Source organism: Morus notabilis, unplaced genomic scaffold, assembly GCF_000414095.1.
Source record: "Morus notabilis unplaced genomic scaffold, ASM41409v2 Scaffold74, whole genome shotgun sequence".
Taxonomy (NCBI): domain Eukaryota; kingdom Viridiplantae; phylum Streptophyta; class Magnoliopsida; order Rosales; family Moraceae; genus Morus; species Morus notabilis.
Window position 1 is genome coordinate 648,959 of NW_010359622.1, and position 19,812 is coordinate 668,770.

The 19,812-nt window shown below is 33.1% G+C and overlaps 2 protein-coding genes across 9 annotated transcripts; both read right to left on the reverse strand.

The window, feature by feature from the left end:
• Nucleotides 1–7,773: 7,773 nt before the first annotated feature.
• Nucleotides 7,774–11,524, reverse strand: LOC21405224. Of its 8 annotated transcripts, none has more exons than XR_002901923.1 (8): nt 11,226–11,524; nt 11,047–11,097; nt 9,638–10,451; nt 9,341–9,472; nt 9,017–9,087; nt 8,603–8,682; nt 8,211–8,268; nt 7,774–7,999 (listed from the first exon to the last, which is right to left on the reverse strand). XR_002901923.1 is itself a non-coding variant. In XM_024163529.1 (7 exons), the coding sequence occupies exons 3-7, from the start codon at nt 10,380–10,382 to the stop codon at nt 8,658–8,660; spliced, it is 381 nt and encodes a 126-aa protein (XP_024019297.1). In that variant the 5' UTR covers nt 10,383–10,451; nt 11,047–11,097; nt 11,226–11,524; the 3' UTR covers nt 8,341–8,657. The 8 variants fall into 8 exon arrangements, 3 of the variants coding, with proteins under 3 accessions (XP_024019297.1, XP_024019296.1, XP_024019298.1); XR_002901924.1 differs by having other exon boundaries at nt 8,211–8,306; XR_002901925.1 differs by lacking the exons at nt 7,774–7,999; nt 8,211–8,268 and having other exon boundaries at nt 8,341–8,682; nt 9,638–10,147; nt 10,311–10,451.
• A 3,314-nt stretch (nt 11,525–14,838) lies between these two features.
• On the reverse strand, nt 14,839–17,728 carry LOC21405225 (2-alkenal reductase (NADP(+)-dependent)). The gene is made up of 5 exons (XM_010094950.2): nt 17,343–17,728; nt 16,878–17,055; nt 15,864–16,030; nt 15,689–15,771; nt 14,839–15,371 (listed from the first exon to the last, which is right to left on the reverse strand). The coding sequence occupies exons 1-5, from the start codon at nt 17,574–17,576 to the stop codon at nt 14,993–14,995; spliced, it is 1,041 nt and encodes a 346-aa protein (XP_010093252.1). The 5' UTR covers nt 17,577–17,728; the 3' UTR covers nt 14,839–14,992.
• Nucleotides 17,729–19,812: the final 2,084 nt, after the last annotated feature.

The following is a 19,812-nucleotide window of genomic DNA, read 5'->3' on the forward strand; positions in this document are numbered from 1 at the left end:
GATCAGCTCCGCCTCCTTGCTTTTGAAGACACTTTTCAGAGTGTCTTCTTAAGTGTGTAGTGCCGTGAATAGTGTTACCTTGTAATTTCTCACCACAATATTTACATTGAGCTATGTATTTAATGTTACCGTTATTGTCGACCTCCTCGAATGTGTTGAAGTGCTCCCAAACTGCTGAGGTGCGCTTCCATTTCTTCTTAGAACTTGCAACACTTGCACTAGCACTACTGCTTGCCTCTCCTCCACACCCACCAGTGCCACCACCATTACGTCCACGACCTCTAGTACGTCCACCAGGGGTCAGATTTGCAGTTTCCTTAGCAACTCTTTCTGTAGTTCGTGATTCTTGCGTTTGAAAAACATTAAGAAATTGCCCTTCTTTGATGTTGAATTGGACATAAATGGGAATATCAACACCATAACCAGAAGAAGCCATTACGAAAAATAAGAGAGATTAAGAGAGATCGAGAGAGATTTAAGCGAGATTAAGAGAGATTTGAGAGAAATTTCAGAGAGATTAAGAAAGATTTAAGAAAGATTGAGAGAAATTGAGAGAGAATGAGAGTTTTTGGGTGAGAAAAATGGTTAGGGGAGGGGGGATATTTATAGGAAATTTTTTGGCTTGAAAAACAAAAAATTTCTCCCAAAATTTCGGGTCCAACGGCTAGTAAAATTTTCGGGCACTTGGGTCGGTTCGGGCAAAAATTCAGGCACTCGGGCAACTGTCAAAAAAGTAGCCGTTGGGGTTTGAATTTTCAGGCAAAAATCGGGCGGCGATTGGGTTCGGGCAAAAAGATCCGTTAGGGACAAAATTCAGGCAGAATTCAGGCTAACGATCAAAACAATTTAGGCATTTTCAGGCAACGGGCAAAATTCGGGCTAACGGTCAAAAAAATTCGGGCAAATTCGGGTTACACCGGAAAATTTTAAAAAAAATCCGGCAGACGGCGAGGATGACTTCTCCACCGGCGGCTGGCAGCCGGGGAATAATTTTTTTCGGGCTGTCCGAGCCCGTGCCCGACCAAATACCTCGGACGGGCGGCGAATGGCACCTACCTGCCGTGCCCAAAAATTTTTGGGCACCGGACATGCCCGCCGCCCGAAGTTGCACCACTGCATAACACGTTGCTTCATAAGCGACCAACGTAGAAACTGTTCAATGTCAGTTAAAAGCCGTCACCGTAGGCTACAACGTCAGTTTTTAACCAACATGGAAGTCAGGGACTTACCACGTCCTTGGATACGGCATCAGATTTATGACTCATGTCAAAGCGTAATGAAAACTCCTCCATGTGTAGTGTTCTAAACAAAAAAATTTAACAATTAACCCCTTAAACTTTAAAATTTATTGCATTGTAAGTCTAATTGATGACATCGTTAAAATTTTGGATGGAATTGTCATGTGCCTCTCACATGGGCACCTCATTGTCACATCATTTCCGTTTTGAGTTTTTTTTTTTTAAGAAATAATTATATAAAATGCCTACTTTGAGAGCATTGAATCTAAAAATACTCACTTATATATAATATTAAAAAAATATCTATTTGATATTTATAAGGCATATACTGCTGGTTCCCGAATCGAATTCGGGTGCGGAAGCGTGGTAGGAAACAGCGGATCGTGTATAACAAAAATTTTCATAAAACTTTTGACATACTCTATAGATTATATTAATTTATGCACGAATAAATTAATCACATTAATTTACATGATTCAAGGATCAACTGAAAAAATACCTGGAAGCCGACTCGGATGATAACTTGAATTTCTTTGACCACGAACAGTCCTTGCTCCAAGCTTTGTGTTTAGAATACCAAAGTCTTCCACGTCAATTCCTTGATTCCACGTAGACGTGTGTGTGGGCACACGTGAGACAAAACAGGTTTCTTAAACACTCGAATTTCCACAAACACCAACGCATGCACGATGTGGAATTTTTTGGAGAAAAATATTTTGCTCTCTTTTTCCTCTATGAGAAATTCGGCCACCACTCCAATTAGGGCTCAAAATATGTTTTAAAAATTGTCTCTACAATTTTCTATCTTTCTCATATTTAAAGAGAAGAAGTCAAACTTCAAAATAGAATCAAATCCTTATTTCCAATTTTGAATTTGGAACAAAAAATCCTTTTCCTTTATCCACTTGGTGGCCGGCCACACTGTAGGGTTTTATCCCTGTGTGTGGCGCCTCTATCAGATGCGGAAGGAAGAGATTTTATCCTTTATCCAGTATTCCAATTTTAATTCAGATTCAAATTCGAATTTAAGTCAAACTTAAATTAATTTGAATTCTAAATTGAACAACTTATCAAATAAGTTTAAATGGATAAATCTAGATATGTTCAAATTCAAATTTAAATAATCACATTATTTAAATAATAATTAATTCTCAATTAATTATTTTCAAGTGTTTAATTTTAGAATTCCGTAATTCTAAAATTCCCATTTTGCCCTCTGTGTCTGGCAGAATTACTTGGACGACGCGGGGACTAATGGACCTATAATCCCGAGCTCCAATAAAATTAATAATTAATTAAACACTTTAATTAATTAATACCATTGATTCTCTAATGGATAGTGATTCATAAAACACATTCATGAACTAGAGCGCTCTTACTAATCCAAGTACCGAATCAACACTCAAGAGAATTATTTATCTGCTTCTTTCTCAAGAAGGAATGGATTCCATCTCGTATAATAACATTCCCAGCTACTTATTTCATTATGTCTCCAAAATACAAGGAATAGGATTCAGGGTCTCGGAATCCGTACCGAGTAAATCAAAAGACATAAATCCATAAATAGGAGTTTGTTAAGAACTCAGGATTAAGATCATCCTATATATGACCATCGGTAGACTCAATTAGAATTTCTATGCTTAACGGAAATTATTAGAAATTCATATTGTGTCTGCGTCCATGTTCCACATAATCTCATTATGCGAAATACACTCATTCAATATCTCGCCATATTAACAGTGCGGATAACACCGTTCCATTCTAAATGGGAATGACATGTATTAATAATGTTTTAATTAAAGATTTTGAACTTTAATTAAATTCATTATGAACAATTACTTTTGATTATTATCCTTAAACATTATCCTCTCATATACAACACTTATATACCATGTTTAAGGTTACATAAATAATCAAGGAATTTTATTTGATATTCAGAAAATATTCATAAATATATATGCACATAAAATGATGAATAAACTCTTTTATTAAATAAATAATAAATATCCTTTTACATCTCATGCTTCTAGGACACTATTCCCAACATATACGTTACCGAATATGCCCTTATAGGTTATTTTGGGCATGTTTTGTTAGGAATTGTGTCCTTAAAGCATGTGATGTAATATGAATTTTATTTTTTATTTAATAATATAAAAATTTCATTATTTTATGTGCATGTATATTTATATTCTTATGAATATCATTGAAAATTCATTGATTATTTATGTGATCTTAAAGATATAAGTGTTATATACTATAGGATATTATTTAAGGATAATACTCAAAATTAGTCCATATTAAATTTAATTAAAGCTTAGAATCTTTAATTACAACATTATTAATACATATTATTTCTCTTAAGAATGGAACGAGCTTATCCGCATCGTTAACATGGAGGGATATCGAATGAGTGTATTTTACATAATGAGATTATGTAGGACTAGGATAAGACACAATATGAATTTCTGATAATTTTCATTAACTATAAAAATTATAATTGAATCTACCGATGGTCATATATAGAATGATCTTAATCTTGAGTTATTAGCAGACTGCTATTTATGGATTCATGTCTTTTGACTTACTCGGTATGGATTTCAAGATAAATAAATCATATTCCTAGTATCTTGGAGACATGAAGCAATAGGTAGCCATAAATGTTAATATACATGATGAAATCCATTTCTTTTTAAGAAATAAATAGATAAATAATTTCCTTGAGGATTAATTCGATACTTGAATGAGTAGGAACTTTGATTCATGAATTTGTTTTATGAATTACTGGCCATTAGAGAAGCAATGATACTCAAGAAAAAAAGATGTAATTAGAGAGGTTAATTCACCTAGCTCTAATTATGAATTATTTATGGACGATCGATCTATATGAAGTAGCTATATCTAGTGGACATTTCACAGACGTAAATAGATGTCTATAATGTCAAGATTACAATTCCAAGTTTATAGTGGAGTAACTTTAACATTAATTGAATGAATGAATTAATTAAAGAGTTTAATTAATTATTAATTTTATTAGAGCTTGATATTATAGGTCCATGAGTTTCCGCGTTGTCTTTGTAATTATACAAGACACTAGGATAAAACAGGATTTAGAATTATAGAATTCTAAATTAATTCACTCAAAAATAATTAATTAAGAATCAATTAAATATTAAATAATATGATTATTTAATTATGAACTTTATAAGTGGTGGGAACCACATGAGGAACATGCTTAGCATAGGGAAGAATTCCTTTGGGATTCAATTACTTACTTTCCAAGTAATCCAATTTTACTTGTTAGACAAATTATCCAATTAGAATTCAAATTAGTTTGAAGTTTTACTTTAAATGAGAATTTGAATTTGTGTCAAAATTGGTCAACAGGATAAGGAAAAAATTCTTTTCCGCCTACTTGATAAGACAGTGCCTACCACAGGAAAAAATCCCTGTTGTGGTCAAATTTTATAAGTGCTAGAAGAGAGAAACTTATTTTAAAATTAAATGAGAATTTTATTTGATTTTAAATAGAATTTAAAATAAAATTAATCTCTAATTTTCTGAAATATTATCTTAATCTGAGGTTCTCTAAGATTATGAGAGTTTCTTTATAAATGTAGGGCTGCAGAAATTAGAGAACACAAATTTTTGCTCTTCTTCTCTATAGTAGCCGGTTATTAGGGAGAGAAAAACAAGGGAAAAAAGTTCTTCTATTCTCAGTTCTATACATGTATTGATGTACGTGGAACACTTGTGAGTGAGTGATAATTGCTTTTTCTGTTTTTAGGTGTGCTCACACACACGTTCTTTGTAGAATTAAGAAATTGACAAGGAAGATTCGTGTTGATCTGAGAACCAAAACACTTGGATTGTTCGTAGTCAAAAAATTCAAGTTATCATCTTAATAAGTCGTTGGGTATAATTAATGTTCTAAATTAATTAGATTATTTATTCGTTATAAATTAATATAAACTATAACGTTCTTAAAAGTTTTATAAAAAATTTTATTCGGACCCGATCCGAGTTACAACACTTCTATACATGTATTGATGTATGTGGAAGACTTGTGAGTGAGTGATAATTACTTTTTCTATTTTCAGGTGTGCTCATACACACGTTCTTTGTAAAATTAAGGAATTGAGGAGGAAGATTCTTGTTGATCTGAGAACCGAAACACTTAGATTATTCGTAGTCAAAGAATTCAAGTTATCATCCTAATCAGTCGTTGAGTATAATTCATATTCTAAATTAATTAGATTATTTATTCGTTAAAAATTAATATAAACTATAACGTTCTTAAAAGTTTTATAAAAATTTTTATTCGGACCCGATCCGAGTTACAACACTTTCAAAATCGTTTCGAACCAACATGTTCTTATATGGTTAATTTTGTTTTATATAATTGTTTTTTTCCTCATAATATTCCACATATTTACTTTCCTATTTAGCTCTAAAATTTTTATTTAATATTAATATTATCATTAAATTATTATATTTTCTCTCTCATAGTTTTTGAATTTAGGAGTTTAATTTGAAAAGTGAAAAATACTGTCATTGATGATGAGAAAGACATTGCTCTGGGCTTTATGGGTCCTGCGTGGTTACGCAAATAACAGAAGTGAATATGGTGCGATTCTTCTTCGGCCTCTGTGGACGGTGTGATTCTTAATTGCAAAATCAAAAGGGTTATACAACATCTCTTCTTCTTCTTTTCCTTTTGATTTCTGGGTTTTGTCCTTTTTGATCATTTATGCCGTTGTTTCCTTTTCTTAAAATAATTAGGTTTCATTAAATTTAATTATTTGACTTTTTGTATTTAAACATGAATATTCATTATGCTATCTTTCTTATTTTGTTGATTTTTATTTTTTTTTCTTTTTTTTCATTAGGTAAGGATATGAACGTCTTTATATGTATTACAATAGGTATTTTTATAAATAAAATAATAAATAGACATTTTTAGATTCAAAATGCTCTAAATATGCATTTTGATATGGGCTTATTTAACTAAGGTGTGAGCTTATTCGTTTTTCATTGTTTGATGAACATGCTTCATTGATGAGGAAAAGTAATCTTTATCGTTGTAGTTTTTCCTTTTTTTGTTGAGAGTTTATTTGGTAGAGCCTTTCTACTGACAGAGTCAGATTATAATCATTAAATTTGATTAAAATCACATTAAATTAAAAAAAATATGTAGAGTAAATAATTTTTAATATAAATCTAATAGTTAAAAAACAAAAACTTTTTAATAGTTTATTTTTTGAGAACCTATGAGAGAAACTCCATTTCGTTTTGAATGACAAAAGTATGTTAATTTGAGACGAATCTATTTCTGCGCAAAGGTTAGATCTACCTTAACCCCGAAGTAGCTGCCGTCATGACCGAAGGGACTTTCTTAAACTTTTATCTCCAAAAAAAAAAAGACTTCTCAAAAGTTTTCTTTTGTTTTATTCCTTGAAGTTTTTTAATTGCGGTTTTCATATTGATTTTTTTAAAGTTCATATTATTCTTCAAATTTTTACTTTTAAGAGTGAAGCTTCAGACAAAGTTAAATGAAAGGAAACATAGAGGCTAACTGTAACGACTTGTACCTTTATTTGGTATGATATTATCCGTTTTGAGCCTGAGGCACGATTTTATTTTTAGGCTTTACTCTAAAATACCTCATACTATTGAGAGGTGGTGTCATTCCTTATAAATTAGGACCTATCTTCATCCCCAGGCATTGTGGGACGGTACAGCTTACCCTTTCTTAGCCTTGTACCTCAAGAGATTGATGGCTGTTAAAATCACCCCTCCTCATTGGAGCCCAACGTCCTCGTTGACCACATTTTCTGCTGGGTAGTCTCTGATACCATATGTAACGACCCATACCCTCACCTGGTATGATATTATCCGCTTTGGGCCTCAGCCCGCACGGTTTTTATTTTTGGACTTCACCCCAAAAGGCCTCATACCATTAGCCTTGATGCAACTGTGCCATCACCTCTGCTAAATTGGGTTCTCCCGCAACCTCAGTTCTAGCTTGCCCACGTCCATTACCACGGCCACGAGCATCGTGTTCTCATCCGCGTGCCATCTTATCTTAATCATCTGTCAATAATTAAAATTTAACTAATAAAGAAACTCCCTATCTCAGGATATCGATTAAGGATCCACACTTCTATGGTTTAAAAAAAAAACTTACTACAAGAAATATCATCATCAGTAGCAGTCCAAAAACGCTATTAATCACTAACAATAGCACTTTTTAGAGCGCTAAGACAACGGGCGCTATTATAGATCCTAAGAAAACATAGCGTTTTAAAAGAGCTATAAAAAACACTATAGAATTGAAATATTATAACATTTAAGACAAGCTATTTTCATCCTCTTACAACTCTTTAGCATAACTACAATACAGATTAATAACTTTTTTTCCTTGTTATGTTCATACTGTTATAACTTTTTAAAATTATTATTGATATCCTTTTCAATTCATTGAAATAAATGATAATTCCGAGATATGTCATATATCTAAATAGGAACATTCAAATTAAAACATAAAAACATTCAACATATCAATTGTTATTAATATCTACCAAACTGGCAATAAAATTACGTCTACAACATAATTCATACAATGTCCAAGACCTTAACATTCAAAACAAGTAAAGAAAACTGAGAAATCCTCTCCAAAACGTCTAACTAGTGCAATGGTGAAGTAAATCCTTCCACCTTGACAAAATGCTTGAACAAAAAAGCCATCTCCACTGTTTAACCTGTAAAAAAGTGATCCACTATCAAAACAATAATCAAACTCAGCTAAAACTTTCACCATTTAACCCATAAATAAAGCAATGACTAGTTACACCATTCACAACTACATAGCCACATCCACATATGTTTTGCAGTGAGTTAGAGGAAACATGGCTTCAATGATGCACTAGGCAAAAATTTAATGTCAAACTTGTAAAACAGAGAGTATCTTACATTTATTGTTATGTAGATAGTTGGAGAAAACATGAGTCTACATTGCCTACATTTAAACCTGAAGAAGAAAGAAAGGAAAAAACCTGGTGACAACTCCTGCATAAAACCGTTCAACAAAGCAAAGCAAAACAAAATAGCAAAGAATTTCATTAATCACAGCAAGAAATTCATTATCACAACAAAGGATTTAACAAGGGACCCAATTAACAAAAAGAATCCAAAAGTACATAAGCAAAGAGTAGTACAGAGGGATCTTAAAAAATGATAAAGATAAAAGTCTCTAAAGAACCTTAACAAATAAATATCAATTGTATGCAACATATAAAGCACAAGTCCAAATACCAAAAAAAAGGGGGAAAAAACAAATGGTTTCGTGTGATGATAAAGCTTACCTTAGCCACACTCCTATTTTCACGAGTCCAGATTCGAAAGATCATATATACATCTCTATGGGTGTATACAACACATAAGGCTGTATAAGACAGTTCATCAACAACACTTCTGTTAAAGGCTGTATAAGAAAGTCCAAAGACCTTTAGCTTCAAAGCTCAACAATATAAAAGAGTAACCAAAACGTCTTAAAATCCCTAACTTTATAATTGGTTTTATCTTGATTGTTATGCTTGTACATAGAAGACCTTACTAAGAGAGCAAATTCAATATTATGAATGAATGGAACAATCAACAGAATTTAATTCCAAATGAGCTATGGATGCATTTAGCCCAAAAGCAAGAATGGCATAATAGTAACACCATTTTTTTTTATCAACTTAAGCAAAATATAAGAATAGAAAACTTCATTAAACCTGAGGCAAATGACGACTAGCTTCTGTTTCTTGTTCTGGTCCAACAACGGGGACGTTATCCTGCCTTTCTCCTGCCGTGGAAGGACTTTAGCCAGCAGTATTCACTCAATAGAAGACTAAATGACAAGAGACCCAAATGCCAACAATCAACTAGTTAAGTATAGACTACTTTTGACCCTAATTACACCATCACAGAATTAAAATCAAACAAGAGCTAACAAAGTAATAAACTGCCAACATAGCTTCAAAAAGAATACTCCTACAAGTACAAATAAATCAATCAACTGATAATCAAATCCAGAATTCATTCCCTTTCGGCTTTACCTTGGAGGAAATCATCTCAGCCGTGGCAATCTTAGCAAGCTTAGCCTTGAAAGAAGGATCAAGATCCTTCTTGTCCAACACCCGAACTCCAAATGCCATTACTTGAAAAACACCAGCCATGTTCCCAAAGCGCTAAAAAAATCAAAAATGGAGGAAAAAAAGAAAAAACAAGTGGGTCTCTCATTTTGTATTTGTTCCAAATTTTCCTATACCAACACTGAGCAAAAGTATAGAAGCATAAGCACAACAATATAGACATTGATATACAACATTACAATAAGCTAAATTTTTTCTTACAATGACTTCACCAACTGCTGAATTGACAGGTTCACCACTTTTTTTCTTATGTGCCTTTGTCCAAATTGCTACTCTATGTAACTGCATAACGTCAAATCTTTATTCATAAAAATCAAGGTGTCATACATTCAATTGCATAGATGCCAAAGCCGGAAAGCATATTTCACTACGACATTACCAATTAAGAAGATTCTTAGACAATACATAAAGTTCAAGCACAAATAGTCCCCTATTATTGAACCTGTAATCCCGTCGGTAACAAATCAGTTCCTATGTTCAAACAGATATGCACTGAGAGATGGCGTCTATAACATCACTTCCAAGTAAAGCCTCTTATATTTGATTTGAATTCAGTCATAACGTCAACAATACATATGGTGCAACTGCAAAAATGTGTTCAAGATCCTGCCCTTTCTTCCCATCTCACCCACATACTTCAAGGAATAAATACAAAAGGTATCCTAAAGTTCTTCGCAGCAGTAACTGATGAGTTACAATGCTACATCATAGCTTCATGTAAATAACAAACGGATTGATATCAAAATATGCTAACTAAATTCATGAATCTTAAAGTCTTAAAACTTTCAGCGCTATTTCACAGAGAAATTCGCAGTAAGAGAGGCAAACAAACTTGAATGAAACAACAATGAGAAGCACAGAGAAAACGGAGTACCTGGAAAACTAAACCCACAATAGTAGTACCCGTCTTCCTAGATGGGGCCTGAACGCCCTTCTCTGAAAGCATGGCATTTCTTCTGCAAAGATCGAAGCTAAACCCACACCTGGTGCAGGAGAAGCTTCAACTCCTTACAATCTACGAGACCTCCGAATAGGTTGTCAGACATGATCATACTAAGAACAAACGTGTAGGAAACTATAAACAGATATGAATTCCGAATTTTATCTTCACCGAGAAAAGAAGTTTAAAGGACTGAAATTTGTTATTATGTGTCTGAAATAAGATTAAATTCATGAATAATATTTATAAAAACGTAGTTTAAGATATATATTATTAATCAAAACATCATCTTGCTCAGATTATTACCCACAGTGAAACATTGATATAAAGTCACAAGGCAGCAACAATGCAGGTACATAAGAAAAACCATAACAATAAAATGTCTATTTTCTTCACAAGTCACAACAAAAAATTATACATTTAAAAAATTCTCCTCAACATTTTTCGGGCGCAAAACCCTAACAAAACTATTACGTGATATATCTAACGACCAAGTAGTTCATTTCAATTTCAGCAAAAAAAAAAAAGAAAAGGCGCACTCCCAGCTGATCACAAATGAGAAATTAAACAACCTGATTTCCAATCCCGTTCATAAATTAAATAAGTTATTCAAAACTACATGGACACCACGATTAGGGCAGAAATCAAATCGAAAAAGAGGAAACTTTACCTCAACGAAGTTTGTGTATTTGGGATCTCTGTTTACGACCAAGGGATGAGCCTACAAAATCGAACGCAAATAGAATGCAATAAGTTAAACAATCTTATTGGGATCTCTGTTAACGAAAATAGAACAAGAAAAACAAGAGTAAATTCAGATTTAAACCAAATAGGAGGAAAAAGTGGTACCTCAAAAATAGAAGCTCCTTCCTCAAAATTTCTTGAGGGCTTAGCATCCCGACGTCGCCCTCAACATTTTGAATCAAGTAGTGTCGACCTCCACCGCCGGAGATGGCGGCTCACGGCGCGGACGACGGCGGCGCTCCGGTGAGCTTCCGAGCGTGATGGATTCCATAGGCAATATGGGTGTCATCTCGTTCTCCTCTTCATTGTGAACTCATAGAAACAAGAATCACTCAATTCCAATCAAGAACGAGTGAGTTATTAAATTTTGAAATTTGAAAATTTTTCTTGGAAGAAGAGAGAGAGAGTTCGGCAGAGGAAGAGAAGAACGAGAAGGAGAGAGAGAGAGAGTACATGTAGAATAAGGAGAGACAGAAAAATAAATATGAGAAAGAGAGAGAAATTTTAATTTTCACAACCCGCCAAAACATTTCATGATTTTCTAATATATATATATATATTGAAAATAACTTTTTTAAAACGCTATGAAATGTAATTAAAATAAGTTTTAATAACGGTTTTTTAAAAACGCTATAATTAAACGTTATTAAAAGCATTTTTGGTGTAGTGACATTTCATCTAAAATAAATAAATACCTACTTACAGAGAATTTTGAAGTAAATGCATGGCAATACATGATAAGAAATAGGAAATCTCTTTGATACCATATCTGTAACGACCCCTCATGGATCGTCACAATTATCTTAACTTTCAAATATTTACATCTTAACGAATGAGGAAAATAGTTAAAATTGAAACACTTTACTTTGAATGACTTAAAGAAATCATAGATTTTTTTTAATTGTGACAGCCATCAATCCCTTGAGGCACAATGCTAAGAAAGGGTAATTTGTGCAGTCCCACATTGGCCAGGGATGAAGATAGGTCCTTGTTTATAAGGAATGACACCACCTTCTAATAGTATGAGCCCTTTTAGGATGAAGCCCAAAAGCAAAACCGTGCGGGTTTAGACTCAAAGCGACATCATATTAAGTGGAGATGTGAGTCGTTACATATGGTATCAGAGCCTCTACCCAGCCAGAAATGTGACAAATAAGGACGTTGGGACCTATAAGGAGTGGTGATTGTGACAGCTATCAGTCCCTTAAGACACAAGGCCAAGAAATAGTAAGTTGTGCAGTCCCACATCGCCTGATGATGAGGATAGGTCCTAGTTTATAAGAAATGACACCACCTTCCAATGGTATGAGGTCAATTGGGGCTCAGTCCAAAAAGTAAAATCACGTGGGCTCAGTCCCAAAGCAGATAATATCATACCAAGTAGGGATGTGGGTCGTTACACTAACAATGTTAAATGTTCATAAAAATTTGTACGCCTTGGGATTAGATGGATGGGGATTGGTCATAAATTTTGAATAGAGGATCCAAGTCCATTTCGAAGGGGTACTTGAAGTTAATTAACATGTATAATTAGCAACCCTCAAAATGTTCAAGGCAACATTTGAGGGTAACCTTTTGAATTCCAACTACCAGCGAGGATAAAGTCAATGGTTCTATAGATGTAGTAATTGACAGAAATATGGATGTTGATATAGTGTCAGAAGATAAGTAAAAAGTCGATGATCCAACGGTTGTTTCTACAAACAATATTATTGGGGTATTTTACACATTTATTTCCTGAACTTTATAAGATATTAGTAACTTATTCTCTGAACTTTTAATTTTGATAAGTTATCCCCCAGCTTATAAAATTATTCCAATATGCCTAATATGTCTCATTTTGACGATGATTGTGTTAAATTAGTATCGAAAAGGCACGTTTGACGAAAAGTTTGAACATCCCAATCTAAATGTAACACAAAATCTTTTAATTTTTCAACTTTTAATCCCTTAAATTTAAGAAAAAAATTTGAACAAATTTAATAAAATGGGGCATATTACAACAATTTTATAAGTTTAAGGGTTGATTATTAAAATTAAAAATTTAGAGAGTAATTTATTAAACCACGATAAGTTCAGGAGACAATTTTACTAAAAACCATATTGACAGAGATAATTTAATGATAAATTTTACATGAGCCAAGCATTAGGGGGTACAAAGAATATCAAGAAAATGGTTCAGAAAGCTGCTAAAGTCATACCTCGCCATTGGACAGACCAAATTGATTATGACCACAAGGGGCCTTTACTCTAGTTATTTCAAGAAAGCCAGAGAATAGGGCAATAGGAGTTCAAATCAGGGAGGGTACAAAATAACCCTCCGATGCATGCCCAAAGTATTCATGGTATCAATTTAGAGGTTATTCTTACTGGCCCTAATGCAGTCACATTTTATCAATCAGATTCTCCACATGAAATGAATAGACAATCGTAGGCGGATCTAGTACTTGAGAATTCTTTTGAAGATAGTAGCACTAGAGCAGAAAATGCTTCAAAAATCAACAGCCACACACTTGCTTTAGCAAAGGCAAAATTGTTGCTTCGGGTTCATGAAAAAATGGGTATATTTTGATACTTGTGGAAAAAACTGAACAAGAATCAATCCGGAAGAGGAAAAGTCATCTTACAAGCTTCTAGCTCGAAGTGAAAAGTCATCATACTTTTTTTTTTGTTTTGTAGATTTTTTCTTTGATTTATTTTCTTTGAATAAAGTTTTTTGCTTGTTAAAAAAAAAGCACTTAGTTACATTATACATAGAAATTAGCATCTAATCAGGGTTTTAATACTCTTGATGTGTGGATCCTTTTTGTCTAGTGTTAAACCAGTCAAAATTGGCATGAATTTTAATTTCAATTTGGGTTGCGACATGGCCAACACGACTCTAAACACGCACGGAGTTAGAGGGTTTGGGTTTGCTTTAAATGAGTTTGAATCAAAACGGGTTGAACCCGCCAAACACGATTAAATAAAAGGTCAACACGACACGAATTTTTCAACATGAACTTAACCTGCAATAACCTAGGTTAACATAAATACAACACGCTATAACCTATTTTATAAAGATTGTAAAACTTGATATTGTTTCCATGTGTCTGATTGTTATTTATTGTTTTAGTACTTTGTTTTGTTATTTTAAGTTTACTATTTTGCTAAGTTGTTGATTTTTTTTTTTAATTTCTTTTAAGTTTTCTTTTAGCTTAAACAATGGATTTCAGTAGATGAGTTGTAAATGTGTTTCAGATTAACATGACACGGTAATGACTCCTTTAGTAAATAAGTTAGTCGTGTTGAGTTTGTGTCAACCCTTTAATTAAAGAGTCGTGTTTGAGTTTTATCTTCTGACATAATTATCAAATGGGTCAGGTTCGTATTAAGAGTTATAGTGTCTATTAAGGGGCACGACATGACAGAGCACGAACTGAACATAGCAACACGAGTTGCCGGCGCTATATAAAGTATAATAGAAAAAATAAATAAATTACGTTACACATGTTTTTCCTATTTCTTTATCTACTACCAAATAATAGGAAAGAAAAACTTCATACTTCCTTTTTATTTTGTTTAGCTTGATACTTGCTTCTCCTTCCTTACTATTTTCCATCTGATTAATCAAACATGATGTGAGGGGGATTGCCGTAGTGAAAAAGGAAGGAAAAACAAAATTGTTCGTAATTTATGAGAACAACTTTAAGCGCGTTACACTAAATATGGTGGAGGATTTTGTGATTGTCCGTACCCAAAATTAGATGAAATTAGTACATGCGCCAATACTATTCCAAGCTCTCATAGTACATAGTCAACAATTGCAAGTAAAAAACACATCTATTATAATTTATTGATCAACCAAGCTAAAAAAGAAGTCTTATCAAAGCTCATTCATCTGCCAATTTCACAATCTTCTTCCCAGTGTTAGCACCATGAAACAGACCAACAAAAGCCGGTGCAATGCTCTCCACACCACTTGAGATGTCTTCAAGCGTCTGAATTGCGCCCGTGCGGAGGTAATCCACGGTGGCTGAGAGAAAATCCGGATAGAGATTCATGTAATCAGACGTCAAGAATCCGTGTATCGTGATCCTCTTGTACACAATCTCTAGCATATCCGGCGCGGCTCGCTTTCCCACACCTGTGTACTCAGCAATCACCCCGCAGGCTGCAATCCGACCGTAGATGTTCATGTTGGCTACTGCTGCTTCTAGCATCTCTCCCCCGACATTGTCAAAGTAGACATCTATTCCATCAGGGAAGTACCTAGAGAGAATTATATGCAAAAAGTACTTACAGTATAGCCAACAAAAATAATGTACTTTTACTATACAGGAACTTTTAAATAAAAAGTATGCAAATTGACCGAATTCGATAAAGATATTGATGATTTTGAATTGCACAACATATACCAATACGTTTCTTTTTTATACTCAACCGACATTATCCTTATAGTTTAGTCACTTTCGCAAAAATCATATCTTAGTTTCATGACTTTTTTTTTCATTTTTTTTTTCATGATGTTCCTTTTAGTTATAGTATCTAAACACACAATATAAAAAGCATCAAATAGAGGCCTTTACCTTTTGAGAGCTGATTTCAAGTCGGTTTCCTCCTTGTAGTTGAACGCATCATCAAATCCAAGTTTTTCCTTCAACAAGGCTACCTACACATTTAACACAAGTGTCTGAAACACTTTTATATGTGTTAAAAAAAATCAAAAATCAATTTACCAACGCGAGTAATCCGATGCGTTACCTTTTCTTTGCTTCCAGCGCAGCCAACAACATAACAACCAAACTGTTTAGCATATTGTCCAACCAAATGGCCTATTGAACCAGAAGCTGCAGATACAAACACTTTTTCACCCTTCTTAGGCTTGCCCACCTCAAAAAGTCCCGCATAGGCCGTCAGACCGCTAAATGCTGAGGAAAAACAAAGATCACATGGGCAACTTCTTTACTGTTTTCCCTGAACTTTTTTACTTGATAATTTACTCCTTAAGTTTAATAAGATAAGAGCAAATTGACTCCAATAGTTAACAGAGGTTAAATTTGGAACAGAATCAGGATAATCTATAGCATCTGTGCCCTCCCCAAACTTCTTATAGTTTGGCACTTTATTCCCCAAAAACTTATTTATTATTTCTTTGTAATTTATATCCTGAAATTCGCTATATGATTTTCTAAAATGTAACTATTGTATTAACTATTAGAAGTTCAGGGAAATTGTAGTAAATATCAAATTTTTAAAACTAAATTAAGTAAATAGCAGATTTTAAACTATTTGAAGCGAATAGCAGTTTACATAGTAAATAAATCATTTATGATTGGTAAAAAAATAACTTATGCGGTAAAAAATCTTTAAACAATTTTTATTTACATGGAATTTTTTTTTTATTTCAGTTGTAAAAATAAAATTTACGTGAAAAAATGTTTTTACTAACTGTAAATGAACTATTTACACGGTAAATGATTAATTTACCATGTAAATTGCTATTATTTCAAATAGTTTTAAAATCTTCTTTATACTTAATTTAATTTAAAAAATATGCTATTTATTACATTCTCCTTAGAGTTAATTTCTAGTCTTTTGAAACTTCATGGGTTCAATTACCACAAAATAAATAAATAAATAAAATTAAGGGACGGAAATGCCAAAATACAAGCCTACAAGTGCTAAAAACCTTCTTTTTTTTTCTTTTTTTTTTTTCCAGATATTGTATCGATATAAAGGATTGACATGAAAGGTTATAGAGATATGGCAAATTACCAAAAATCCCCACATGGTAAGAAAGAGGAAATCCCATGGGATCCAGTTTCCTCAACATGTATTCTCCTTTTAGCACACAATATTCTCCCCACGTAATCATTCCTACAACCAAGTCACCTTTCTCAAATTCAGGATTCCCAGAAGCCACAACTCTAGCCACTCCATAAGCATCAATTGTCTGTCCAAACATAAACAAAAATAATAACAAAAATGGTAGTAAATAATAACATAAGCATCAATTGCACACTCATTAAATGGTAGTAATAATCACAAAAATCTCCCCGCGTTTAATCGAAATGCAAGAATCTACCCTGCATCTAAAAAATGTTGAGATTATCTCTCGTAAAATAATTTCCATCATTCTCTTCACTTTTAATACCAAAAAATCAAACTGAATAGAAAAGAAACTTTCAAGGCAATAGTTCTTTTTTTTATTATTATTATTATTTTTTAATGGCGGCTTACCTCTCCAGGAGTGATAACAACAGCAAAACTTGAAGTCGTGTGAGAGGCACTATGGCTCTTGATTCGGTTTATCTGGTATGGATCGATTGAAACATACAGATTCTTCAGAATAATGTCGTTCGAACCGGGCTGAACTGATGTAGAAATAGTTGAAGATTTAATCTCAAAGTCAGACTCTGTCGGTTCCCCCTCTACATGAGCCTTTACTGTTATGTATCTGTTTGTCACTTCCATTCTCAGTTTGCCTTCTTTTCTGGTGTTAAGCTTGAAGAATTAGCTATGTATTTGTGTATACAATAAATATATATATATATATTATTTTATGCAAGAAACAACAAAAAATGAGCTCTTAGAATGATTCTATTCCTAGCTCTAGAATATACGTGCAAAACAAGGCTGAAATATAGGAAAAAAAATGATTCTAATAGCCGCCTTAAGTATATTTTTTGTAATGGTAAGGACACCTATCTTTTTAGGGTTCGATACTCTGTATATGCGCGTTACTATTCTGTCTTTATGAGAGATTAAGTGGAACTCCGCGGGCCTCACAGGATGAAAGAGAGTGAAAAGTAATTAGATGGTCAGTGGGAGACTAGTTCAAGCACTTCAACATTCAATGATTTTCAAGATTACTGCTAAGGAAAATGAAGTGCACCACCAGATTTTGTTTTATTCAGTAAGAAAAATACGTTTTTATTTTTGGGTAAGCGTGTTTGTAAAATATATGGCAGGCCCAAAAGAGAGAGTCATTATAATTTTGGAAGATAGAAAAATGTTATCTAGAACATAGGAAAAGGCAAAATGACAAACATGGTATCAAAGTATTGCCCATGTTAGAGAAGGTTTTGAAGGCCTTGATTCTTTATATGTCTTTGCGACAAGAGCGTTTACCAAATGTATGTTGGTGGTTGGCTATAAGGAGACAGAAAACAAGTGGTGATTGTTTAACTCTTGAAAAATCTTATATGCACTGTGGTCGACAAAAAGTTCGAGAACTTCGACACCACATGATGTGCCATTGGAAAAAAAAAAAAGATTTTTGTTACCAAAAAAAAAAAAGACATGAAAAAAAAAGAGGTAAAAAAAAAAAAAAAAAAAAAAAAAAAAAAAGGAAAAAAAAAAAAAAAAAAAAAAACTGAAGATGCCGAAGTACAGTGGTATTATTGGTGGTGTTGTGGTGTTTGTTGCTAGTGACCGAAGTATGCTATAATTTTTTTTATTTTTTGTGATTATTATAAAACTTACAATTGACATTCTCATTACTTAAAAAATTGCCTTTTCATTTTCCTATGTCATTCATAACTTCATCTTTGTTGATGCCCCTTTTTTTCAAGGCCTATTTCTAAGTTTCTTGTTCATTCGTTTCGATACGCGAATATGTCTTATATATGGATCCAAGCTATTTTTGGGAACCTTCGTGCGGTGTGGTTTTGGTATTGGTGCACCATGAGAAATTGATTTGGACTTGTTCATCTTTGGTTAAAATTGACTTTTTATCCCACTTGGGAGATTTTCAAATTATTTTATGAGTTGTTAGTCTCGTAGATTTAAAATTTTTTCTCTCATAAAATTTAAATTTAGATTTATATTTAGACCTATGAAATAAACACGATATTAGTCAATAAGAGATAGGTGATGGTGAGATTTGTGAAATAACTCATTTCTCAATAAAAAAAAAAAAAAAAAAATCCTAGAATCCTTCTACAATATTCTTATTATAGGAGATATCACTTAAGATAGTTTTTGTATTTATTTAAATTTGTAAATATCTACTTTTTTAGCTAGTTTCCTCATTTCAATATTTGAATTATAATTTGCTTACAATAGGATATCTTGTTATTGTTGGTTTCTCAAACTGGATTTTCAAAAAAATTATGTGAAAGCGTGATATCGATCGAATCACATAAATCAAAATTTAATGTGATCATTATTTCATGTCAATTTAACTACAAAGATATTAAAGAAAGGAATGAGGATTTGACCGTCGTTCGATTATGACGAAAATCTTGAACTCCTCCAACACCGTCTTGAGCTCTTAAATTCCAAGAACACCACGGTTCTTTCTCAACGTATCTCCGGATTAACATGAACTCGAACATGTGGGCGTTCTAATGGGTTTCTCAACACATGAGATGGATGAATAGGGAAGTCACCTATAGTTATCACTCACTTTTCTCAAAAGTATATGATGGCATTCAAGAAATTTTCTTTGGTTTTCTTTTTGTTCTCCGTTCTTTCTTTTTTCTTTCTTTCTATTCTCTGGAAAAAAAAAAAAAAAAACCTTTTTCGTTCCACTTCTTAAAAACAGAACTCATTCCGTTTTTGAGTAAATATGCAACCGCACATTTACTCCATTTCCTCATGGTGAGGAAACGTGCAACAACACGTTTCCTCCCACTCCCCTTTTTCTTTTCTTTTCTTTTTTTTTGGAAACGTGCACATGCACATTTCCTTTCTTTTATATATATAT

What these genes read in the sequence shown, in the direction of transcription:
- LOC21405224 (XM_024163529.1), bottom strand. Translation starts at nt 10,382, where the DNA reads ATGCTTTCAGAGAAGGGCGTTCAGGCCCCATCTAGGAAGACGGGTACT. An exon ending in TTGTGGGTTTAGTTTTCCAG is followed by an intron (nt 9,719 to 10,310) that starts GTACTCCGTTTT and finishes GACGTTATGCAG; the next exon opens with TTACATAGAGTAGCAATTTG. An exon ending in CTAGTCGTCATTTGCCTCAG is followed by an intron (nt 8,683 to 9,016) that starts GTTTAATGAAGT and finishes TGTCTTATACAG; the next exon opens with CCTTATGTGTTGTATACACC.
- LOC21405225 (XM_010094950.2), bottom strand. Translation starts at nt 17,576, where the DNA reads ATGGAAGTGACAAACAGATACATAACAGTAAAGGCTCATGTAGAGGGG. An exon ending in TTGTTATCACTCCTGGAGAG is followed by an intron (nt 17,056 to 17,342) that starts GTAAGCCGCCAT and finishes ATGTTTGGACAG; the next exon opens with ACAATTGATGCTTATGGAGT. An exon ending in TTGAAATCAGCTCTCAAAAG is followed by an intron (nt 15,372 to 15,688) that starts GTAAAGGCCTCT and finishes AATTCTCTCTAG; the next exon opens with GTACTTCCCTGATGGAATAG.